General features: G+C 50.1%; 1 protein-coding gene across 1 annotated transcript; it reads right to left on the reverse strand.

The window, feature by feature from the left end:
* Nucleotides 1-1,991: 1,991 nt before the first annotated feature.
* Nucleotides 1,992-25,696, reverse strand: LOC144947568 (uncharacterized). The gene is made up of 11 exons (XM_078876782.1): nucleotides 25,331-25,696; nucleotides 22,899-23,370; nucleotides 22,467-22,586; nucleotides 21,915-22,040; nucleotides 19,690-20,317; nucleotides 9,107-9,168; nucleotides 7,558-8,163; nucleotides 6,178-6,312; nucleotides 5,362-5,544; nucleotides 4,324-4,473; nucleotides 1,992-3,067 (listed from the first exon to the last, which is right to left on the reverse strand). Exons 2-11 carry the CDS (start codon nucleotides 23,362-23,364, stop codon nucleotides 2,283-2,285), a joined length of 3,261 nt encoding a protein of 1,086 aa, XP_078732908.1. The 5' UTR covers nucleotides 23,365-23,370; nucleotides 25,331-25,696; the 3' UTR covers nucleotides 1,992-2,282.
* Between the last annotated feature and the right edge of the window lie 1,311 nt (nucleotides 25,697-27,007).

Genomic DNA, 27,007 nt, shown 5'->3' on the forward strand with positions numbered 1-27,007 from the left:
CGACAACAACCCGGGCCGACAACAACCCGGGCCGACAACAACCCGGGCCGACAACAACCCGGGCCGACAACAACCCGGGCCGACAACAACCCGGGCCGACAACAACCCGGGCCGACAACAACCCGGGCCGACAACAACCCGGGCCGACAACAACCCGGGCCGACAACAACCCGGGCCGACAACAACCCGGGCCGACAACAACCCGGGCCGACAACAACCCGGGCCGACAACAACCCGGGCCGACAACAACCCGGGCCGACAACAACCCGGGCCGACAACAACCCGGGCCGACAACAACCCGGGCCGACAACAACCCGGGCCGACAACAACCCGGGCCGACAACAACCCGGGCCGACAACAACCCGGGCCGACAACAACCCGGGCCGACAACAACCCGGGCCGACAACAACCCGGGCCGACAACAACCCGGGCCGACAACAACCCGGGCCGACAACAACCCGGGCCGACAACAACCCGGGCCGACAACAACCCGGGCCGACAAAAACCCTAACCCCTAACATTCACCCGAACCCCTTACCCCAAACCCCTTGCCCTAACCCCTAACCTCTTCCTCTAACCTCTTACCTTAACCCCTAACCTTCACCCAAACCCTAACACAATTTTGTCCAAAAACGGCATAGATTAGTATGCCAATTTGCTTTTTGGCAAAAAAAGGTGTGCCGATTTTCTGAGTTGAAAATGTATCGTGAAATGTTTAATTTTGTACGTAATATGTAGAATACTACAGCAAACACAATGGAGGAATGCACTTGTTGTTGAAAAATAAAGCTATGGGAATTTGGCTCATTTTGGACATAAACAGCAGAGGTTAGTATGTCGGTTTTTTTGGGACGTGAACATTTAGTCCTAAAATTTTCCACTTTTAATCTAATACATAGCATACTAAGGGTAAATACAATGGATGAATTAACTTTTGTCCAAAAATAAAACTGTAAAAATTTGGCCAATTGTGGCCAAAAACGGCAGAGGTTAGTATGCCTATTTTCTTTTAGTGGGACGTAAAAATTTCATCGTAAAATTTTCCACTTTTAATCTAATACATAGCATAATAAGGCTAAATACAAGAGGAATGAACTATTGTCCAAAAATAAAGCTGTGAAAGTTTGGCCAATATTGGCCAAAAACGGTATGCCGATTTTCTGTTTTTTTACTTGAAAATGTCATGGTGAAATTTCCAACTTTTTAACGTATTATATAGGATATATAAGGCTAAACAACTCCGAGGATTGCACTTTTGTTGAAAAAGAAAGCTGTAAAAATTTGGCCAATATTGGCCAAAAACGGCATATGCCGATTTGCTTCTTTTTTTACATGAAATGTTCATGGTGAAATATCCTACTTTTAATGCAATATATATCATACTAATGCTAAACAAAAGGGAGGAATTCACTCTTTCTTGGAAAATGTAGCTATGAAAATTTTGATGATTTTGGCATGCATAGGTGCCCTAATCCTAACGACTCCAACCCTAACCCTCAGCCATAACCCTAATCCCTTAACCTAAACCCTAGCCCCTAACCCTAAACTTAACCCCTAACCCTAATCTAAACCGCTAACCAAAACTCTAACCCGCACCCTAACCCGAACCCCTAATCCTAACCCCTAACCCTAAACCTAATTCCTAACTCTAATCCCAAACCCTAATTGATATGCCTTTAAACGTGTCTCAGCGAGATGAGTTGAATTGTATATGGCGCGACTCTGTCGAGTAGAGTCGAAGGGCATACACCACTTGCTTGTGTGACTTGTGGAACCGGGGCGGCATTTTGCATTGAAGTCAATGATGGGTGTGATTGTTGCCGATTTGAAGCACACTGTTTGGGAATGCAGTGTGTTTCACTATTTCAGCACCGATGTTCACCAAATATGCAACGGTGTAAACGTATGGGACAGCTTGGGATGTCAATGCAGTAGTTTGTTACTTGAAAATCCGTGAAGAAATAAAGAATTGAAGTGCAAATCGGCCAGATAGTTTAGTTTTTATTTCCGGCGCTTGATGTGTTACGTGTGCCCTCTGGTGTACACGTGCATTACCACAAGCATTCAATTCGTGGTGAAGTCTGCTATGTGGTGGACATGTGCAGTGTAGGCCAACACAGTTCGCCAGCAGTTGCCGCTGTCAGACGTCACCCCGCGCGTTCCCCGCAGTTGTGAGTCGCTGCTGCTGCTGCTCGCCGCATGCGTTTGCTGACCTCCAAGAGGCCTGTGTTGCCAGGTGCCCCTGCGGGTGGTGGTGGTGGACCAAAACACGAGTGTGCGCTTCAAAAGGCTGTGTTTTCAAATGCCCCTGCAGAGCACGATGCTGGCCCGCCACCGCCTGAAAGAGCGGCCGCGGAAGCTTGTGTTTTCAGTTGCACCTGAACGAGGTGGTGCTGGGCCACAGCCTGAGCTCGTTGACCTGCAGAAGCTTGAGTCTTTAAATACCCCTGCGGATGTGGGTGTTGGCGTAACACAGCTCGAGGCTGCTGATTCGCAGAAGCTTGCGTTTTCAAATGTCCCTGAACGTGGTACTGTGCCACAACTTGAGTTCGCTGACCCACGGACGGGTGCGTCTTCAAATGCCCCTGCGGACGGTGGTGGTGGAACCCCGCCTGCTGGGCGTGGTGAGCGCCCCCCTCGGACGCGTGGGTCTTCTGGTGCGCCTGCAGGTGATGCTTGAGACGGAAGGTGGCGTTGCATTGGCTGCACAGGAAGGGCTTCTCGCCCGTGTGCGTGCGCATGTGCACCGTCAGGTTGTACGCCTTCGTGAAGCCCTTGCCGCACAGCCGGCAACAGTAGGGCCGGCTCGTGGTGTGCGTGATGCGGTGCGCGCGCAGCTGCTGCCGCTGGGCGAACGTCGCCCCACAGTCGCGGCACTGGAAAGAGCAGGGAGCCGCGCCGCGCCGGATGCCGGCGATGTCGGAATTGTCGCCCGAAGCGGCCGCCGGCACATCGAGCGAAGCCGTGTCGGGGCCCGCCCAGTTGCCGGTGAGATCGTCGTCGGGGATGCCACTCGGGATGCTCTGGTCGCTATGCGGGGCGTGTTGCGGGACGACGTCGGCCGGTTCTGCGGTGGTGGCGGCGGGCGGAGAGAAACGAGAGAGTTGAACAGGGCAAGACGTGCGGTGACGAGCCGATCGCCATTTCCTGTCAACTCCTACGCGCGTGACGCACGCATCAAATGGTGCGTGCAGGAATCCATTATTTACGTGCGTATGCATTTACACTGCCACCATCGGCAACACCAGCTGCTCCAACAGCAACTTTCGCACTTCCGTAATATAGTTTTTTTTTTGTTAGATCGCGTAAATATAAATGTCGTTAAACCCGCCACCACCCGACACAGCCAATCCGTTAATATTACAGCATACCGGTGTGTTGGAGAGCAAATCCACAACATTTACAATCAACATTTACGATTGTAAATGTTGTAGATTTGCTCTCCAACACACCGGTGTGCTGTACTAGTAACGAATTGGCATGTTCTCTTTACGTGACAAACCTTACTTATTGGCTGTGTAGGGTGGTGGCGGGTTTAACGACAGATTTATATTTACGCAATCTAACCCAAAAAACCTGTATTATGGATGTCACAAAAGCCTATCCGTTAAACTTGGCACTTCCGATTAGCACGGTTGGCTGTGTACGGTGCAAAAGAAGTTTAACATACATACAACTGCCGCCACCATCACCGCTACTACCAACAGCAACACCACCATCACGGCGATAAACGCTACCACCAACATCACCATCACCACCATGAGACAAAGATATCCTTTAACATACTGTTGGGACAAGGGCTGTTCGTGAACACCTATTAAAGGCTGGCATGGCAAACTCCATCATCTGGGATCCCTCGAGGTCGAGAATGATGAGGAGTGGGTGGCCAACACCATGCCACGCTGCTTTGTCTCCCCAGTGCTGCAGTTTAAGGTTGGGTTGACCTAGGGGAGGGCAAGGAACCGGTTCAGATATTCGCAACCGATGTGAGCTTTGAGCAGGAATTTGAACTCGGGTATGCCGGGTTTGTAGTGCAGCACGATAACCACTACACTACCATTAATTCTAGATTTGAAGCTTTCGTGACTGCAAGGATTGATATTCTTAGGTTTTTTTTCTTCGTAAAGTCACGTAAATTATTTTTTTTAATTAATAAAAGTAAAAAAAAATAAAAAAAATCACGACGTTTCGGAGGCAACACAAGCTTCCGTCTTCAGGTGGAACCGTCACAGCCCGATTATTATTTTTTTTTACCTACGTGACTTTACCGAAAAGAAAAAAAACCTAAGAACATACACTACAACCCGCACCACCACGACAGACCTTCGTAGCTGGTGCCGTGCGAGTGAATTGCCGCCTGCCAGTGCGCCATCACGTCCTCCTCGTGCTCGGTCTTGCCGAGCCAGGCCCCGCTCGCCGCGCGCTCCGCCACCATCGCCACCTCGGCCTCACCGTCACAGCGAGGAGAGAGCCCTACACGCCCACGGCGGGAGATCAAATCGAATCGGCGACCTCTGGGATTACAACTCCGCCGTGTTCGCCATTACACCGCGGCACAATCCTCCCTTAGCACTAGGCCTCGGCAAGGTAAGGTAAAAGTGTAAAAACAACGAGCCTACCTTTACCCCCCTACCTTTTACCTTACCACAATACAATCACTCACCCTTACCTTTTACCCTACCCTTTACCCTTACCCCTTGGCATGTCGACACCTTTACCCTTTACCTTTACCCTTTTACCCGGTAAAAAGGGTACAATTACCTTATCTTGCCAAGGCCTACTTAGCACCACGGTGGCAAGATGTTAATCTTCTCACCTGATATGCAAGTCGTGGCTTAAACCCTGACGGTTGTATATTTGGAGTTTGCGTGTCTCTCTCCCTGTGGTCGCGTGGATTTTTCTCCGGGTCCTCCGGTTTTTCCCCTCCACATTTAGAATCAATGTGCGTTTAGGGAATTTGGCTGCTATAATTTCCACGTGATAAGCCACTTTGTTGAGCTTTCATTTGTGGCCAGGTCACTTCTGAAAAGAGCCACACAACTCATGTATTAAAAAAATGCTAAATGTAAACATACCACTGAAACTACAAAACTAAAGATAATTCCTAGGCACACAATCCAATGCCAGATTAATTGATGTGCAGTACAACACCAATACTGCCTGCAGCGTGATATTTGTGTAGTATCCAGATGCTTTTGAACGCCATTCCGCTTTTGAGCTTTGGCAGTCCAATTGTAAAATTATTTAACACCCCGTTTCACGTGGGATGGGGTATATTCGACCCAGGTTATTTCGAGCACACGTGGTATATTAGCTCCCCTAGCCAAACGGGACACCTGTACGCCGATCGTCATTCCTCACCATCACCGCCATCACCACCGCCACGGCCATCGTCGTCCCGTTCCAGCTTGATCTCGCGCCACGCGACGCACGGTTCCGCCTGCCCGAAGCAGTTGTGGGAGTCAAACTGGCGCCCCTTGTACTCGACACCCGCTGTACGAGATGAGGTGCGAGGAGGAGGTGGTGGTTCGGACAGCTCCGGCGCTGGGACAGCGGGGGTAAAAGGTGCAAAACTTTTCGATTTAAAGCTTTGGTGACTGCAGGGATTCATCTTCTTGGTTCTTTCGGTAAAGTTACGTAGAAGGGAAATAATAAAATAATACAAATAAAACATAATAAAATCATTCTCACGTCGTTTCGGCCACAACGCAAGCAGCCGTCCTCAGGTGAAGAACAGGGCTGTCGGAAAGACAACGAAAGACAGCATTCGGACGCTGTCTTTCCGACAGCCCTGTTCTTCACCTGAGGACGGCTGCTTGCGTTGTGGCCGAAACGTCGTGAGAATTGTATTTAATTGTGTTTTATTATTTTATTATTTCCCTTCTACGTGACTTTACCGAAAGAACCAGGAAGAAGGTGCGAAACGTTAGAACGACACGGCCACTGAAGCTTCCGTGGGCTTTAGCATGTGCCTTGTTGACGGTTTTTCTGTAAAAGGTGTGTTGTAAAGAAATTAATGAAAGAACACCAGGTGAAGGGGCACTGCCAATTTGTGGGCAATATCACTGACATCTACCAACCCTCCACAGAGGCTACCGAATGGCTTAACCACCTCGATAAACACAAGTTTCAATTTATGAAAGAAGTGGCATCATGCGTAGTTTCCTATATCCTCACCTGTCAGGGATTCGTCAAGCTCTATCCGCTGCGAGCACTGATCATGAGCGCCGTTCATCATGGTCGTAATGGAGTCGGATATCGGGAAAGCCTCCTCCAAGTTCCGCACGTCCGCCTCGTAAGAGCCCAGTGCACCTATGGGGGCACGGTCACGCACATACATTCCATTGGGCAAGGGGATCTGCTGTGGTTGGCAACAGGTGTCTATGTGTGTGTGTGTAGAGTGGGGAGCGGTAGTGTAATGGTTAGCGCGCTGCGCTATGAACCTGGCGACCCGGGTTCGATTCCCGCTCACGGCCAACACCCAGTGACAATTATCTGAAACGGTCCTGGGCCTCCCCTAGGTCGACTCAGCCTCAAATGAGTACCTGGTGCTGTGTGTAAACATCGCCACTGGGGAGACAAAGGCGGTCGGTCGTGGTGCTGGCCACCCACCCCCTCGTGTACCGTTCCGGCCTTCATAGGTGCTCGCTAACAGCACTTGCCCCTACAGTCTGTTCAGGCTACACGGGGATCTTTGTCTTTGTGTGTAGAGTACTGGCGAAGTGATTTTCGCGCTGCGCTAATGTAAGTACGTATGTTGAACTTCGTTTTCACTGTACGTAGCCAACCGTGCTTATCGGAGGTGCGGAGGTGCTAAGTCACGGCCATGGCTAACATTGGCCAAGAGTGATATCTGAAATGTTCACAAGCCTGCCATACGAATGTGGAAATTCCACCATGTCCGATGATGGCTTATAGAGATGAGGACCACTTATTATTAATTTCAGTAAGAAGACGAATTGTTTGTGTGCTCTAAATCTCTATTTTCTCAGAACATCAATATATTGTTGACCTCTCATTCATTGTCTACTTAAATTATTCAGCCACGACACACATTATCTTTTGTAATAGCTACACACCGAGGGTTTATTTTTCAGGCTCTCTGACATGAGATTGAAGTTTTGTTAAATGTCACCGTTTAAGCCACTTTCGTGTTTTAAAAATCCAAAGCAATGACATCACTAAAGTATCGGTTGATGATTTTCAAATATCTGTGCAAATAACTGAAGCTTCAAACTTGCGCAAGGACCGACCGGGACACACCCAAAGCGTGTAGCGACAAAAGCTCTCTATCTTTTGTGTTGCGTCTTGCCCGTGTCAAGTTCACCAATTGTCTGATTTAACTGAGGATTTGGCGTCACAATTCGAGTAAGGAATCAATTCCCTTTATCTAATTTGTCCGACTCATTTGTACAGCTTTGATTGCTCCATTAGTTTGGACAACCCGTGACCGTAAGAACGTTCTTTATAATCAAAGGATTGATGAATCTTTACAACCCAATAAATTACCACAGTGCTGCCGTAAGCACGAGCCAAGGCCCCCGTCTCTCCACATACCCGAGGGCCCGTCCGGGGAACCCGGGCTGCGTGGGCTCCTCCTGCCACCACACGGCGATGCCGGCGCCGGCTCCAGGCAGCGGAATCTCTGCGCCGACTGCAGCAGCTCGCGGCTCAGGGAGCTCAGCGTGGCCACGATGGCGTCGAGGACGGCGCGACTCGCCAGGACTCCCTCGCAGCCGGGGGCGCACCCTCCCAGCTCCTCATCATCCTCCTCCTCCTCATCGCCGCCGCCGCCGTCATCGTCCCTGGCTCGCTCCTCCTTCCCGTTGCCGGACAGCGGCTCCCGGCTGCGGCTTCGTCGGTGCTGGCGCCACCACCACCGCTGTCGCTGCCGCGGCGTCAGCGCGCGCACGAGGCGGCGCAGCACGGCATAGAAGGCGAAGGGCAGGCGGTCGCGGGCGGCGCCCAGCAGCTCGGCCGTCACCTGCGCGTCCTCGGCGCACGCCAGCAGCTCCTCGTAGTCGCTGATGCCCAGCTCGCGCTCCATGGCGTCGGCGAACGTGGGCTTCATGCCGCGCGTCGCCAGCCACGCCGGGAAGTCCCCGCGCGGGTCCGGATCCGCGGCCAGCACCGCTGTGCACGCCATCGCCACGCGCTGGGCTCCTGGGGAGGTGGGGGGAGGTGGAGGGGGTGGAGGTGGTGGAGGAGGTGGTGGAGGAGGTGGAGGTGGTGGAGGGGGTGGAGGTGGTGGAGGTGGGGGCACACAGATTATGCTTTCAAGTTTTTGAGTCACATGGACGGGAGACCCTTGAATACCGCGGGTTTATAGTTCGCGGTTGTGACCTATCGCGGGCAACCGCTTTGTATACCAATGTGGCTATCTCGGGGGTTAGTTTTGGCTTTTCGCGGGTGTGCTGTGCACGGATTGTACTGTATCACTGGCAGACAAGTTCTGTCTGGTCTAACAACCCCCGTAACCGACACAATGGGGGCGGCCTTCGCCCTGCGAAGCAGCCTTCACGAAGCGCTGCGAACCACTCAACAATTGTTGCCCGTCAACACCCCCCGGGTATACAGAGGGGACCCGCAGAGATTCTAGATTTGAAGCTTTCGTGACTGCAATGATTCATACTCTTAGTTCTTTCGGTAAAGTCACGTAGGTAAAAAATGAAAATAAAATTGTTTTTATTAATTTTAATTTAATTTTTTACCTACGTGACTTTACCGAAAGAACTAAGAGTATGGGACCCGCAGAGCTTGGGCGAACTGTTGACACCCACCCCACGTGGCCGTCTCTCTCTCTCTCTCGCGCAGTAAATACAAATATGTTTTGTTAAATCGAAGCGCCCGGCGGCGCTGCGGGGAGAATCCTCCTCTGCCAAGTCGACACCCGCCCGTCGTTATCGTGACGACGGCATCGACACCGATTGTTCAACTCCGAGCGTTTTACCGCGGGGAGTCAGGGCCGGACGTCCTCGACGACAACCACCACCATCACCACCATCACCACCATCAACCCTCACGGGCTTGGCGAGATCGCGACAGCAGCTTGCCGTGATGAAACAATGGGGGCCGAGCCGAGAAACACCACCACCACCCTCCTCACCTCGCTCGCAGTATCCTTCACCGCCGCACGCGCCGATTAAGCCGCCGCCGCCGCCGCTGCTGCTGGGCGAACACCAGCAAGCAACCCCCCTTGTTGTTCCGCGGTTGTTGTTGTTGTGTTCTAGTTGATCGATGGCCAGTGGCGAGCGACAGGGCCGCGAATCGACTCGGGGTCGAAGGCGCGGAGCCACAGCCTCGAGCCTGACCTTTCACCCCGCCCGCAACAAGGAGCCTCTTGATTGGTCGGCGAGTCCCCCGCCCCTCCTACTCCCCCTCCTCCTCCGCCCGCCCCCCCTTCTACACCCCCCTCCCCTCCTTCTCCCCCCTCCCACCCCCCCTCCTACCCCCCCTCGTCCTCCCGCCCCCTCGTCCTCCCGCCCCTCCTACTCCCACCCCCTCCTACTCCCTCCCCCTCCTACCCCCCCTCCTTCCTCCTCCTGCCCCCCTCCTACTCCCCCCCCTTCTACTCCCGCCCCCTCCTACACCCCCCCTACCCCTCCCCCTCCTCCTGCCCCCCCTCCTACTCCCGCCCCCCCTCCTAATCCTGCACCCTCCTCCGCCCGCCCCCTCCTACACCGCCCCCTCCTACACCCCACCCCCGCCCCCGTGTCTGTGTGGGCGCACGGGAGGACAACGTGGAGCTGAGTGGCACCTGCCCACTGGTCACCCCAGCGGTGTCAAGATCGGCCTCTGTGGAGGAGGACGCTGCTGCTGCTGGGCATTTGGGGGCAGTCGCCCCTCCAGCAACAACAAACGGAGGGCAAGACCAGCGGAGCTCACAACAACGAGCGGAGCAATCTAGATTTCAAGTTTTCGTGACTGCAGGGATCCATGCTCTTTGGTTCTTTCGGTAAAGTTACGTAGGTGAAAATGAATATAATCACGACGTTTCGGGCGCAACACAAGCATCCGTCATTTTGGTGATTTCGAAAACATGGTTAAGCCATGTTTCTTGCGGAAGTGCGGAGTTGGCCTGATAACTATAATCTAAATTGTCTTATGGTTTCGATTTAAAGCTTTCGTGACTGCAGGGATTCATCTTCTTGGTTCTTTCGGTAAAGTCACGTAGAAGGGAAGTAATAAAATAATAAAAATAAATTTTTTATTATGTTTTATTTTTATTATTTTAAAAATAAAACATTTTATTATGTTTTCTTTTTATTATTTTATTACTTCCCTTCTACTTGACTTTACCGAAAGAACCAATAAGATATCTTACAGTTGTTATTGTTTGACTTGCATCACACTGGGATTTTTGCACACAGCGTTGTAATACGGTGGGTTTTTTTCTGCAAGATTTGCTGGTTTATCCAAGATGTTTCTGTTGCGCGTCGTCGCTTTAAGACGTTCTCTGTTCATATTTTGTTGGTTGCGGTTGCACCCGGCTCAAGAGCTGCATGGCTCACAGGGCTATACCTAATAAATGTAACTTGAAAAATTGAAAGAAACAATTTCTGAAGTGGGAAAAAGGGCTGCTGTGACAAGGGGCTGCGAGAGCGTTTAGGGGACGAGCAGACAAAATGCCGTGGGGGGGGGGGGGAGTGGGAGGCTGAATAAACTGGAGATGCGGATTCGAAGGCAACACCATAAAGCAGTTAATGTTTTACCTGGTTAATAACATCCTTCCAATGATTGCTCAATTTGTATCCATCTTCTCGGTTGAAGTTCTCTATGTTTATATATCTGGATGGCTTCATGAACAAACCTTTGATAGTAGCCCGACGTGACTTTACCAAAAGAACCAAAGAGTGTGGATCCCTGCAGTCACGAAAACTTGAAATCTAATGGGGGCGTCAATGAAAACATTAGCTTCTATAATAGTTGTCTCTGTCTGCACACACGTGCTCGTACAAACACAATGCGTGGTCATTTTCAGCCATGGTTCATCCACTGCTGGATGAAGGCACCCCTCCCCCCTCCCCCACTCTAAAGGGACGCTATCACTCACAGTTCTACGATCCATCTCACTCCTTTACGCACTCTGACCGCTCCATCTCCTTAGCGATCATCAATCTGCTGCGTCCTATCTCGCAGATTGGTGCGTACCGGCTTTTAACAGACCCAAATCGACTCCGGTTCAAAAAGCTGGAACACGCTCCCAGCTGAGCCAGTTCCGCAACAGACTCAAAACGGAGTGGTTGTTTCAGAGAGCCGAATTCGACGTGTGATCAATTCGCGTTTGTGATGGACTGGACTCAAGAGTGCGCAATAACATGTTCTAGTTGGTTACTTTCATCCAAATTTAATGCGATGGGTTTTGTGGTGCGGTCATTGGTGACTGAGAATATCAATTCATGATTCGTGATGCGTTTTGTTGTTGGGAGTTAGATCGTGCATATGTCAAATAGAGCTACGCACCCTCCACCACCAAACAAATCAAGCCGTCACCTGGACAACTGCGCCCAATGATTTTTTGCGCCACCATTCATGTGTCACTACCCGAGGAACTGCTTGATTCACAGCTGTCTGGATTCAAACCCTGGTTCTCAGTGGTGTAAATTAGGTGTTCTGACCTCTGCGCTAAACATGCCCGCGGAGTTAACCCCGGTCCACTCTTCCACTCCAACCACCATAGTCTTTCTCCACGCCACTGCACTGACCCGACTAAATAAAAGCCTGGCTGAACATCAACGTTGTTTCCACCATTGGTACCTCATTTGCCAGTAAAAAATATGATAATTGGTTTTTTACCCTTTTATCTGGCAACAAAACTGACACCTTTTTTACGAGAAGTCATGTTTGCATAGACCACAATACCTGCAGTCATAATGCAAACAAAAAAACACATAACTCTGATAATGTATGTGTAGTGGTGATACGCGCTGGTAGTACGGATCGTGGGGTAGCGCGTGGTGATTGGCTGTGTGTTGGTGACGCGCGCTGACGGTGAGGGATCGTAGGTCAGCGCGGGGTCATGGGTTATGTGATGGTAATTGGCTGTGTGTTGGTGACGCGCGCTGACAGTGATGGATCGTGTGGCAGCGCGTGGTGATTGGTTGTGCGCTGACACAAGAAGGGATCGTGTGGCAGCGCGTGATGATTGGTCGGCTAGGGTGGGTGCTCACATCGCGGTCCGCATAGGCTCCGTCTCCTTGGAGCGGAGGGCTATATAAGGCGGTGCGCGCGGGCGCTCGGGGAGAAGTTGGTGACCAGTGAAGACGAAAGACGGAGGAGGAAGAGATAGGGCCCTGAGACACCTAGTCCCGCTGTCCTTGTGGGGACCGGGGCCCTGTGTGGCTCAGAGGCGGGACCTTGGGACCCGGGGGCCGGACGTCCGTGTGAGGACCGGGCCGTGGGACCCAGTGGTCGTGATCCGTACCCAAGCGGGGGTGGGTCTAGAGGTTCCCCCGGATGCTACGGGGCTGGAATGCCCGTGTGTGTGTAGCCGGGTGGAACGGGTAGCGTGAGCTGTAGTTACCATCCGTGTCAGGTGGAACGTGTAGCGTGAGCTGTAGTTACCACCCGTGTCAGGTGGAACGTGTAGCGTGAGCTGTAGATACCACACGTGTCAGGTGGAACGTGTAGCGTGAGCTGTAGTGACAACACGTGTTATTGTGACAACCCAAGTGTGAATAAAGTGTGCTACCCGTCAAGTGGTTTCCCGCCGTAGTTTACTATACTTCATATGCACTGTCCTTCATGGTGTAAATGCTTACCCCGAGCTCTCATACTTTGATGGTGCATTGTCTTTGAGCTGTGCGCCTTTTGGCGTCATCTGGTCCAACCCATGTGAGACTAAGCTCTAAGAAAAGCTGTCTCGGGTGTGGACCAATAAACTTCAAGGACAGTGCATACATTATCAGAGTTATGTTTTTTTTGTTTGCATTATGGCTGCAGGTATTGTGGTCTATGCAAACATGACTCCTCGTAAAAAAGGTGTCAGTTTTGTTGCCAGATAGAAGGGTAAAAAAACAATTATCATCAACGTTGATCTTTAATCAGCGGTGCTGGTTCGGCATCTGTGACACAACCACAATGACCCCCCCGCCCCCCTCACTTGAGCTTTGAGGCCAACGGGGAAAGGGACACATCACGTACAAACAATTAAAGGGGGGGAAAAACCCGCCATGGATAACAATTTACCACGGTATAAACAGTATTTATTTTCACTGCTGCTGCAACTTAACACTCATGGGTAATACTAATTTCAGCTGTAAAAAAAACCCCAAAGTTTTGTGTTTAATAGAATCACACCGCTCGGTTTTGGCAATTTGGCACACTGTTACTGACTGCAGGAGATGACTTGGCTTCCTCGCATGCACTCCGTTCTAGACATTCGCATAAAATGTCAAATATGCTACGAAAAGTCATAAACTAAAGACTTTTACAGCCACACACCGGGCATTGACACCCACATGCCACACATTAGTCGGATCCTCATAAAGATGATCCAACTTCTCGTATCCATGATCCAATATGAACCAAACAGCAGTATAAAGTGTGTTTCTGCTAGGGACTCGCCTTATTGAGAAGCGGCCAAATCATTTAAACCGTTGTCCAAAGCTTCGGAAATGCAAACCAAAGCGAAACTAATTACAATATTTGCAACATTCAAATGTGTTTTTGCCCTTGACAGTTAACCGCTGACGTCTGTTCTACGTATATACTTCCTAGCACAAAGACGTTGAAAAGTGTAACTTAATGCATGCGAAATGCACGAATTTTCCTAATTTCCAACTCAAAATCTGCCTGGCAACAAATACTGCATCGTGCACATTGATACAACTCGGACATTACACACGCACACGCTAACCGCCAGCGCCTTGCCTTGCACAGCTAAATAGTTGTCAGCCATCTATCCAAGCGCTGTTGACGAATGTTGCTTTTCACCTGACATTTGGAGGTAATGCGCCGAATCTCATCCGTCGCCACAAAACAACGGGGAAAGTCGTCTATGCGACGCATTTTCGGTCATTACGTCAAGATGGGAATCTGGCACCAGTGTACAGAATGTATTACGGCATCGAAGCAACGTCATGTTCGTTAATTCTAGATTTGAAGCTTTCGTGACTGCAAGGATTCATACCTCTTAGGTTTTTTTTCGGTAAAGTCACGTAGGTAAAAAATAAAATTAATCAAAGTAAAATTATTTAACTTTTATTAATTTTAATTATTTTACTTTTATTAATAAAATTTAAATTAATCAAAGTAAAATTATTTTACTTTTATTAATTTTAATTTTATTTTTTACCTACGTGACTTTACCGAAAAAAAACCTAAGAGTACGTCATGTTCGGTTTAGGATAAGATTTTCCTGTAAAGTGTAGTAACCGAGTTCTGATTACGGGTATTGCTAAAGTTACGAGAAATCTTAAGAGGAGATGTCCTCTTGCCGCTTGTCCCTTCGTCCCTGTGTGGTTGCCACCAAGGTCGTGTTATCAAATAGACCACAGTAGGCACCGTGCCTAGGGCCTACGAAAACTAAAAGGCCTATGAAACACATTTTTGACTCTGCTTTTTAATTTTGTATGTATGATAAAAATGTAAGCAAGATATCTTCTTCAATAAATATATTGAAATGGCTGCTCATCACAATTTCTTTGCAGTGGTAACCAGTGCCGGGTTATCCTAGTAGCAGTAGTAGTAGTAGATGCTACGGGCTCCGCGCCAAATGATTTCAAGCTACCAATTCTGGTTCAGTGAATCTGCACTCTATTACTATAGTACTATACTGCCTTCAACTTTTATGAACGACTGGGTGTTTAAGGTTAGCAATTTGTCGTATTATCTGTGGCTGTATAGGAAATGAAAAAATACAATTACTTTACTATGCAAGTAAAAAATGTGTTTTCATATTTGTGTGTTTATTTAGGGCCCCTTTATAACATCATGCTACAGGCCCCGCATTACCTTAATCCGGCACTGTTGGTAACAAGCTGTTCACTAATAAGTGAAGCGTATTACACCTAAAATAAGTCACACAAATCTTTAAGCCGAAACGAAAGTAAAGCAATATGGCCCTTGCAATGCGGTCATCCCATCAGAACATTGAAATTGTTATCGGCACCTTCTTAAAGCTGCGTCATCCGATATGATAATCACAGTTAAATAAATGTTCGCTGATAATAGTTTTAGGCTTACTTTTTCTTTCAATAATCTCAAATTAAATCTGTTTATCTGCGGCACACACAGCGCGCGCTCCCATCGAAATAGGGCACAGACTAAATGACGAACGTATCGGTCACAATATCTGTCGAGCGGCTGGACGAAACACGCGTGAAACAAGCGAGTGACAGCGGCGGTATTCGTAACATGAGCAACAGTACACCCACTGCAGAGAATTATCACTGCAGGCCTACGAAACAGAAGTGCCAAGCGCCGACAACAACCTTAATCCGGCCCTGGTTGTGGCACATGAAGAACTATAAGCCCGAGGCAGCTTAAATACGAGACACTATTCAACGCACTGCAGAACTTTATTACGAATAAAAGGTTGCAGATATTTGTCTGCGTAACGGATTTATGGATGTTGTGTGGATAACTCCGTTTTTCATCTTGATTTGAAGCTTTCGTGACTGCAGGAATCCATACTCTTTGGTTCTTTCCGTAAAGTCACGTAGGTGGAAAATAAAATAAATCACGACGCTTCGATCGCAACACATATACCTATGCGGCTTTACCGAAAGAACCAAAGAGTATTAACTCCGTTTTTCTTTTGTTGGACAGCCCACGACGAGCAGCATCGAGTTATAGCTACAAGAGCTATTAGACGTAGTTGTGCTGTCGGTGGGTCTCCCTTGAAGGTGCTTTTACGCAACCAGCCATAGGTCTCGCTCGCACGAAAATGATCACGTCTAAAATACCCCGCGGCGACGTGGTTAGAAATGAGCGAACGGTCACTCACGGAACAGCAGAATAAGTGCGTCCACTCGTGGGGATGATTCCAATAAGTGTGTAATGCGTGTTACGAGCGTACGCGAATGAAACCAACAACTATCAGCCATTAAAATAATCTTAACTACCGTTTAGATCAATCGATCAATAAAAGAGTTTGTTTTTTTACACAATTTCCAAGTAATTTGCGTGAGGCTCAAGCACTGTTCTCAGCGTTGGGATAACAGAGTTTACAACGTCATCGACAACCAACGGTAACAACAATGCCATCATTCGTCCTGCCGCGAGTTTCCAGCATACAAAGGATATTTGATTCATCATCGACTCAGCACTAATATAGACGGTGGCCCAGAAGTAATGTGTCAAGATAGTAATTACCGATAATAGGTTAAGCTTAAGCTAACTAACTGTTGGGCCACCGTGCAAAGTGCCAACGGCAATGTCATGATCAGATTGCCCGCTCTTCACAGAGTTTGGGCGAGCGAGATTAAAACATTTATAGCCGATTCTCGAAAATGTTTAGGGGCACGCATATAAAACGATTATGTGCAGAGCGTGCTATATCGACTCACGTTAGATCGAGGACACGGTGACACACAAGATGCTTGTACTAATACGCCGGACGTGCGCATTTGCAATACCATTTGCACGCGCGCGCGCACACACACAGCGCGGTAGTGAGCTCCTGTACCTCACATTAACACCGACCGTGGGGGGCAGTGAAGCGATGCCTATAAGCGGCACTCACGCAGGATCCGAGGTCGGAGCATTGAGCTGGCAACGCTGAGGCCCTTGGTTCGAATCCAGGCAGCCGCCGGTTGTTGATTCTCAAGCACAACAATTGAGTTGGTCTCAGCCCAGGTCACTATTGCCTGCGCTAGTTGAGCTAAATTCCACCTCTGAGAATTGAAATATCGGTTTGACTGTCATGCAACGAACTTCACTCATACGCAAAGCAGGTGGGAAAGTGCTGCGATCTAGAATGTATACTCTTTGGGTCTTTCTGTCAAGTCACGTAAGTAGAAAAATAAAAATCACGACGTTTCGATCGCAACACAAGAAATCCGTCTACAGGTGAAAAAATACAGCAGGCGGACTGCTGAGGCAGGAATAAATATAGCGAGAGAGCTACTGCAGCCAAAGGTTATAAAGGTTTTAGATGGGTACAACCCAAGGGTAAGTGGGCGGGGCTAGAGATGGAATTTTTAAACAACGAGCACCACCGCTGCATCTAGGAAAAGGGAGCAGCAGCTATGCTAGTGAGACATTTAGCCTGTTAATGTAAAGACATTTAACAAGGTAATGTAACTCAGAGAGTCGGAAATAACTGCTAACATAGGCAGGTAGGATGGAAGCATCACAGCCAGTTATGACTTTACCTGGATAAAAATGTCCTTCCAACGATTGCTCAGTTTGTAACCATCTTCTCGGTTGAAATTGTCTGTGTTTATATATCTGATAGCCAGTGGGTTTGCAGAGTACCTTTGTCTTGGAGAAATCTATTTCATGTGTGCCCACAGCGTTAAAACAATGATCAGCCACGGCAGAGGTGTTGGTCCTACCGTGTTTTAGATCTGCCTTGTGTTCGCAAACACGGTCTGAGACATCTCGCTTAGTTTCCCCAATGTAACTACTGCCGCAGACAGCTTAGTTTGTAGATCACATCCTTCACAGATGGAATCAGATCACAAATGTTATGTACTGTGTTGAATCGGACCTGGATCTTGTGTTTGCTCATGATTTTGGAAATCTTTTTGGTGACCCCTGCTATGTATGGCAAGGTGATGGTTTTGATTTCGTCCTCAGGTGGTTCTCTCCCAACGGTTGGGGTGTGCAGTTTTACGGATTATGCGATCCGAATATCCATTCGTCTTGAGGGCTTGGTGTATGTGCTCCAGTTCACTGGCTAGGTGGTGATGTTCGGAAATGCAACGAGCCCTGTGGTGTAGAGTTTTGATGAGATGATTTTTCTGGGCTGGATGGTGGTTGGAGTCAGGCTTTAGATATGCATCCGTGTGGGTGGCTTTCCTGAAGACAGAGTGTCCCAATGAGCCATCTGGTCTCTTTTCGATAAACACATCCAAGAATGGTAACTTGCCATCCATTTCCACCTCCATGGTGAATTTGATGGCTGGGTCTTTGGAATTGATGTGGTTGAAGAATTAGAGCTGGCAGGCCATGTGGCCAGATGACGAACGTGTCACCCACGCATCTCTTCCACAAGGGAGTAGGATGGATGTCTGGATGGCATCTGTCTCAAATTTTTCCATGAAAACATTGGCTACCACTGGAGATAAGAATGTGTGGAACATACTCCACTTCGCGCTCTGCGAACGATCTGTCAGTAGCCTTTAAGATAACGATAGCACAATTGGGATAACGTTTTCGTGAAAATGACAACAGCAAAAAGAGGTAGTAGAGCAAATGGCAGTGTGATAAAGCTGACCGCGTAGGGGGAGTTTGGTGAGCATATCTCCATTCGTATGCGCAGTGGGTTTTCTCTGAGCCCTGTATATTCCTTCCACATGCAAACATGAAAACACTCAAAACATTAACTGGGCAAACATCCCACGCAAGATCTCAAATACATAATTATTAAGACTTTGTGACACCTTCCTGGATAAAACAAATTAAATCGCTATTTCTCAAAATAATAACAATCATTGAAATAATGACAAGTAATTTAAATATTTACCTAGAAATGTCACACCTTAAATTTCGATTTAAAGCTTTCGTGACTGCAGGGATTCATCTTCTTGGTTCTTTCGGTAAAGTCACGTAGCTGCTTGCATTGTGGCCGAAACGTCGTGAGAATAATTTTATTATGTCTTATTTTTATTATTTTATTTCCATTCTACGTGACTTTACCGAAAGAACCAAGAAGATGCCACACCTTCTTTTAATGGGGACAAATGCCTCTTGCTTTCAAGATATTTTCACACGGCTTGTTTTGGCCAAACAGCAAACACGTGCCAGTATAACACCCACAAACCCACACACTCACAAAGAGCCCTGTCAAGCCCCATCGACTGTTGGAGGAAGTGCGGTAATGCAAGCACCGAATAAGCTCTATCATGGCGCAAGATGCGGCGGTGTGTGCCCAGAACCAACGCCTGGCCGCCTTTGTCTCCTAAGTGCTCATTGAATGGAGAGTTGATCTATGGGAAGCCAAGAACCAGTGCAGGTATCACTTGCCACCAGTGTTAACTCATCATCATCATCACCAGTCGCTTGCCCCTGGCCAGAGAGTAGCGGTCCCCACGAGACGTCGCCAGGCGGCCCTGTCCAGATGGCGTCGCCATGCCGAGCCCGGTCCCAAGAACGTGGTGTTTGACCGCGGCCGGGAATTTAACTCGAGGCTGCCAGGTTAGTAGCGATGTGCACTACCCGCTACACTACCGCTCCCCACGCGCACTAAGAACACACGCGCATACATAAGCAAGTGTACATTCGCACTGCAACACTGTACATGCGACTCCAATCGTTCACGGATACACCATGCAGTAGCAAACGAGACGGGTGATGCCCCCGTGGAGCCTTGGCCCCAGGTGCAGCCTGGATTCTGGAACTGGGTTACACGGAGCCACGCGTTCCCGCGTCTCCTCCGTCTGCCGCGTCTCCCCCCCGCCCCCCTCGACGGCCCAAGACTCCACACGGCCCGTGTTTCCGCATCTCCCTCGTATCTCCACGTACGTCCCTACGTCCTCACACTTCCCGCACGTCTCCGCCCCGCCGCCATCTTCTCACTGTCAGTCGCCGCCGCCGCGGCCGCGGCCGCGGCCCCTCGTGCCGGGCGTGAACCCGAGCGTGGCCGCCACCTTGCGCCAGTGCGTGCGCCGGTGGTCGGTGAGGTGGTGCTTGAGGCGAAAGGCGAGGCCGCACAGCTCGCACTCAAAGGGCTTCTGCCCCGTGTGCATGCTGCGGTGCCGCACCAGGTTGCTGAGGTCCGAGAAGGCCTTGCCGCACACCTCGCAGTTGTGCGGCTTCTCGCCCGTGTGCGTGCGCCGGTGCTTGCACAGGTACTGCCGCGTCTTGAAGTCGCGTCCGCAGAAGTCGCACCGGTGCAGCCGGGACGACGAGCCGGCCATCACCGCCGCCACCGCCGCCGCGTCCGTCGCCGCTCCGCCGACTTCCCCCGGCGGGTGCAATGGCCGCCGTCGCGGGCTGTTGGTGGTGTTGGCCATAGCCATCGTCGGCGGTGGCGGCGGCGGCGGTGGCGGCGGCGCCGTCACGAAGGGGCGGCCGTGGAAGGCTCGCACGCCGCCGATGCTGTAGAAGATTTTGTCCGAGCGGGTCCAGTCGGCGAGACGCTGCAGCCGTGCCTCCTGCTCGTCCCACGTGTGCATGGGGTGCGGGTCGGCGTCCTCGGAGTACGCTTCTGAAAGAGATGGAGAGGTGCAACCCTCTTATTCCCGCTGCACAACAGTGTCGAGCCAGCCCGCCGCAGAACCAGGGCCGTGCCGCCAACGCAACAAACGAGCCGAGGTGCGTGCAGGCGACGTGGGAACTCGTCGATCTGTGCTGACTAACGTCACACGCGACGACTGCATCACTAACCCTGCCTCTGGCATCATTTCACGATCTGGTTCCGGCTTAGAACGGAAAATAACCAGCGGAAAACCACCCGTGCTGCCGCAACTCTGACATGTCAGTGGAAAAGTTGTACTCTGTGACCGGCGACCTCTGGATTGCAAGGCCAGTATGCTAACCATGATACCATGGCAGCATCTGCTGGCACGGCAGCTGAAACAACAGGGCAAGTTTCTTAAATCTCACCGCCCACCATCCGCCTCTGTCCATCCAGCAGTGGAAATGGATTCACCAAGGTTTGTCGATCGGGAAAACCGGGGGGGAGTGGGCATTTAAAGAAGCTTGATAACATTGAAGTGTTGTGTAAAACGAATTATTACTGGCCAAGACTAATGAGAGAATCCACTGAAATTGAGAGAAATACAAATAACTTTAATCGCTCTGACAGCTCCAGGCTTAGTGCGGCCTGGAAGCGTATTATTAAATAATACACATTACAATTCCTTATAGGGGAAACACATACTAATTAACCGATTACAAACGTAGTATATAATTACAATAACCCCCCCCCCCCACCTCTGATTTCTGCAACTGATTGGGTATAGTGATTGGATGGTTCAGTTATTAAATAATACACATTACAACTGATTACTAATCTACAACTGATTACTAATCATAACAATTAACTGATTACTAATCTATTATATAATTACAACACCCCCCCTCCGCCTCTGATCTCTGCGCCTGATTGGGTAGTTCAGTTATTAAATAATACACATTACAACTGATTACTAATCTACAACTGATTATTAATCATAACAATTAACTGATTACAAACGTATTATATAATTACAATGCCCCCCACTCCGCCTCTGATCTCTGCAGCTGATTGGGTTAAATGATGACGTCACACTGCTGCTGCTCTATTTAAGACCGGTTGCAGGTGGAGGGCTTCACGATTCTGGCAAATCGCCCGATGATGCTGTAGATTGACTCTTCAACACACCGGTGGGCTAAAGTAGTGAACAATTTGTCTTTTGTCAACGTGACACATTTTTTACAGACTGGCCTTTATGGGTGGTGGAGGGTTGCGACACATTTATAAATAACGCGATCTTTATCATGAAAAATATTGGTCGCGAAAGCCTACGTGCTAAACCAAGCTTGTCCATTTTTCTGACTGCTGCGCGGGGAGACTGAACCCGGCGGACTCTGTATTGCAAACCCATTGTGCTCACATTTACACCACGACGGCCGAGTAAGATTCTCGTATTTCTTTCACACCATACGTAGCCAACAGGGGAAGGACAACAAACTAAACATAAAAAGCAGTTCTAAAAGAAAAGAGCTTTCAATCTAGATTATTTAAAAGTGCATAGCTCCAGTGGCTTCCTAATATGGGGCAGCTTTCGACTGACGGTACAAAAGAAACGTGTCTGCCTCACCGGCACGGCCGGCAGCGCCGGTGTGCTCGTGCTGAAGGGTGGTGGCATGCGCCTCCTCCTCGCGTGCCACGTCACAGTTGTTCTCCGAGGGGATGGCGGTGTCCACCTGCTCGTCATAGAGCTCCTCTGGGAGTGGGGGGGCGAGACAAGACGAGGGTCAGGCTGCTGCTGTTCCAACGGTATGAACGGACGGATAACGGTACAAAAATTACACTTTGGAAACGCATTTGTATAGGTTTCCTACACAGAATTGGGATGAAGACTTCGAATGTGTCGTCTGTTTGTTTGCTTCTTAAATCACTTTATTTGATTAAGTGTTTGTGGTCACATGGGCTCCGAGCCACAGGTCCCCAACGAGTGAGGAGCAGCTTTAAATAATCAAACCAACCCGGCCCACGTGAACACGCTTCGTTAACATTTTTGCGTGCACGGAGCGCGCTTCATCGGCGAGCCGGATAATCTGCCCCGGGACGATTGAGTTGGCTGCGGTGGAATGGCGCCGATTGAAGATGGGCCAACGAGGGGAACGTGGCACGGCGGGCAGGAACCCACCGTCCTCGGCAGGCTCCACCTTGAGCGGTCGTCCAGCGGCGACGCCCTCCGCCAAGTCGCCCTCCGCCAAGTCGCGACCTTCGCCCGGCAGCGCCGAGTCTCCCGCGAAGCGCGCCGGCTCTAGTTGACGGAAAAGAAAACGAGAAAGAGAGGGCACGGCTATATCGGTTTAGAGCGTAGAAACTAAACCGCCAGCAGGATGACCGAGCCACGAGGGGCCAGAACACGCAGACGTAACAATTAGCTTCTTTTAATGAAATAAGCAAAGCATTAATTCAAATAAAGTGTTTTTGCGAAATTGATAAATGTGTTGCAATCGTCAAGCTCGCAGAGAAGCGCCACACCGGTCCCATGCCACTGCCCCCTTCTGTCAAAACTTCCAGGAGAAATTTCAGGCGCCATCCGGTCGCCTCGTTCGCCAACACCGCTCACCGTCGCCGCCGTCCGAGTGGCACATGTTGGCGGGCGAGCGCGGGCACAGCACCGACTCGAGAGAGACAAACTTCTCCGCCGAGCGGAGCAGCTCCTTGCCGAGCCGGTCGAGCGTCGCCACGATTGCGTCGAGCAGCGGCGCCAACTCCGGCTGCTGCTGCCGCGCCACTGCCGCCGCCGTCGACGGCGTCCCGTGGCCCTCGGCGCCGCCAGGGGGGCTCACGGCCCTGACGAGGCGGCGCAGCACGGCGTAGAAGGCGAAGGGCAGGCGGTCGCGGGCGGTGCCCAGCAGCTCGGCCGTCACCTGCGCGTCCTCGGCGCACGCCAGCAGCTCCTCATAGTCGCTGATGCCCAGCTCACGCTCCATGGCGTCGGTGAACGTGGGCTTCATGCCGCGCGTCGCCAGCCACGCCGGGAAGTCCCCGCGCGGGTCCGGATCCGCGGCCAGCACCGCCGCGCACGCCATATTATTCTGCCGATGCCGAGAAATTATCGGTTTTATCCCGACTGTGCTTTCACCATGAAATGAAGTACACAATCAGAACTCTCAAGGAGCAGTGCAGTCCTCTGTTGGAGAATGGGTCCACAGAAACGGACATCACAAAACTACTTCTGATATCCCTTCAAATTACCTGTTTCACACAGTACTTTGCCATCCGTAATGTTTGTCGTGTAAGAGTCAAACTGCGATTTTTATTTTCCAAGCTGGAATTTCGGCAAATTGTGTGAGAACCACAATTAATTTGATCGCGTTTCTGCAGTCACTAGTGACCAGGCTGAGATCATCACCTCGCTACACTTGAGAACCCAGACTACTAACAGTCCTGGCTCAGTGTTAGAACCTCTGAGTTACATGGCCATCTCGAGAAACGTTTGTCAAAGGGACCAAATCGAGATGAATCTTCCCAGTCTCGTCGGATCTCGGAAGCTAAGCAGTGCTGACTGGGCCTGAACCAAGGTAGTTGGCACCATGGTAGCGAGATGTTAACTCCCCTGGTATGCAGGAGGTTGTGGATTCGATCCCGACTCTCCCTGTGGTCGCATGGATTTATCTCCGGGTCGTCCGGTTTTTCCCTCCGCATTTAGAAACACGCGTTTAGAGTATTCGGCTGCTATAAATCAGAGATCGCAAATGGGTTTTGATTCCTTACCCGTACCCGGCCGCACCAGGGTCGCAAATGGGTACCCGTACCCGGCCGGGTATGGGTACCCGTTCCCTACCCGTACCCTACCCGAAATGAGTGACAAACGGTGACTCACCAGTGACTCACGGCCTACCCGTACTCGGCCGCACCAGGGTCGCAAACGGCCGGGTATCGGGTAGGGTACGGGTATCGGGTACCCGGTTGCGACCTCTGCTATAAATGTCCTCAAGATAAGCCGCTTCGTTGAGCTATCATTTGTCGCCAGGTTGCTTCTGAAAAAGAGCTACATAGCTCAGTGGGCCTTACCTGGTCAAATAAAAAAAAAATTCGTTTTAGCCCACGGCTATCTGCTGCTGGACCCGTGCACAAACCTCTTGCAGCGGATACGGCCAGTGGACTTTCACCGGGGGGCCCTCCAACCAGAAGACCTGGAACCCAGTTACTGGCTGCAGATGGTCAGCATCCCCGATCCTAAGGGATGCCTCATAAGAGCGTTGTTCCTAAATAGCTTGCCACGTGTGATCGCCGCGCGTTCGTGATGGCCTGCACTCGCAAGTGTGCGCGACAACAAAATAAGTCAACTATAAACGTTTAATCTAGCCAGGTTAAAGAGCCCACTGGGCTATTTCGATCTGTTTCAGAAGTCAGAGTGAAATGGCAATTGCGGTGTCTGAGCTGAGACTCGGTGCGTCGTTCCCATTAACCATCCCACTTCCACAAAAAATCTCTTCACGAAATATACAAAGCCCATCGTCGTTAACTTCACATTTCCAAGGTCAATAAAATACGCATTCGTTTGTGGTTAAGCCAGTGGTTGTCCTATTCCGGATAGCCGCCGTGCAAAGATGCCATTTCCACCACTGACAGTGAATATGGTGACTGACTTCCTATCATCATCATCATACTTACATCTACAAATTAAGTACTAATTTGTGGTTGTCAATAATGGTTGTCTTATGCAGAAACTGATCCCCCACTACGAAAAGTGAAATGTGACGTTGCCACCATTGTCAGCTGCGACCATCCTATCATCACCATCATCATCCTTCCATCAATAAACCAGGTACCAATTTGTGATTGTCCATAATGGCTGTCCTACGCACAGACTGATCCTACACCACCCATCAGAGTAAAATGTGGAGCTGCCCCCATTGTCAGCTGCGACCATCCTATCATCACCATCATCAGTCTCCTTCCAAGGTCGTTAAAACGAGCACCAATTAGTGGTTTAAGCGTACAACGATTGTTGCTGCGGTGGTGGTGGTGGCGGTGTAAAAAAAAAACAACCTGCACTGGTCCCTTTGCGCGTAACGCAACCAACTCGTCGAGTTCTCACCGCCGGGCCGAGCGGAGAGTTTCAAGCCGAGAGACGCGGCGCGAGTCGCAATCAGCCGGCGGTGAAGGCGATGGAGCGACAAGCCGTGCGGGGCTAGGAGCTCGGGGCTCGGGGCGGCGGGGTGGCGGATTACGACTGTGGCGGGCGCGGTCTGGGAACGCCGAAGGGCGGCGGAGGGCCAGGCCTGAGGTAGGCCTCACGTTGGGCTCCACGTTCAAAAGCAACGCATTGGGAGGGATAGAGGAGGAATTAAAAAAAAAACTTTCAACCGCCACGCGAGAGAAGCGTCGACGAAATTGCCACAAAGCCCAAGCGAACGAACGTGACTTTACCTTTCGCTGTAACGAAATAAGACGGAGTGTTACCAAACGCGGCGTCGTCGCGCTAAATCCACGTTGGAATAACCTCACCCCCCCCCCCCGCTGCGCTCGACAATAGACTCGCCCGCCAGCATCGCCCTCTCTGATTGGTCGACCGCGGCAGGGGCCGCGTGCGTGAACACCAACTCGGCGGTGCGCAAAAAAAACTCCCCGCAGAGTGATTCGTGGTTTCCATGCTGGGCCCTCTGAATTCATCAACAAAAATGCCGACCTCTTGTTTTCTAGTCTCTACGATATTGCCACTGCTGGATGAATGCCTCTCTCTTTCTCGCTCTCTCTCACCCAACGTCGTCGCCATCTCTCACCGGTCTCGCGGTGTAGAAATCCAACTCGAACACGAGGTGATGTCCTCTCTCGAACGCGTTTCTCCCTCAACCCTCCTTTGACTGCCACTCTTGCCGCCACTCTCGACCACAACGGCCATCACCGCGTCCAGACCCGCCAATGACTGCCCAAAGCCCATTCACGTCTCTTGATTAAGCAAATTATTTGCCGCCGCTGTTGCGTTGACAGTGGCGCATAGCTGTTAACTCCCATCAGTGCCTACATTTTACAGACCAATTAAGACCCCTATAGGTGACACCGTGCCCCTTATGCATCTCAACGTTCATCCTACAAAGTTCCATCATAAGGGAGAAACACAAACAAATACATTTCGATTTAAAGCTTTCGTGACTGCAGGGATTCATCTTCTTGGTTCTTTCGGTAAAGTCACGTAGAAGGGAAATAATAAAATAATAAAAAGAAAACATAATTAAATAATTCTCACGACGTTTCGGCCACAACGCAAGCAGCCGTCCTCAGATGAAGAACAGGTCTGTCGGGTAGATAGCGGCTGCTTGCGTTGTGGCCGAAACGTCGTGAGGATTATTTTATTAAGTTTTATTTTTATTATTTTATTATTTCCCTTCTACGTGACAATACCGAAAGAACCAAGAACCCAAACAAATAGACAAACTTGTTTTGGCCCGTATTGAAACGGCTGTAACGCTGTATGGAACTGAAAACGCAATTTCCATGTACAAGAATATGGGGTAAACCGTTTGAGTTAAATTTTTCATTTCAGTTTCATGTATTAGGTATAGCCCTGTGAGCCATTCGGCTCTTGAATCGGGTGCAACCGCAACAAACAAAAATCATGAACAAGAAAACATCTTGAAGTGACTATGTGCAAACAGAAAAAACCGTGTAAAAAAACAAGCCAAACAAATTCGCCAGAGCTGAATGGAGTTCAAAATAACTCACAAA

This window comes from Lampetra fluviatilis, chromosome 46 (genome assembly GCF_964198595.1).
Source record: "Lampetra fluviatilis chromosome 46, kcLamFluv1.1, whole genome shotgun sequence".
NCBI lineage: Eukaryota > Metazoa > Chordata > Hyperoartia > Petromyzontiformes > Petromyzontidae > Lampetra > Lampetra fluviatilis.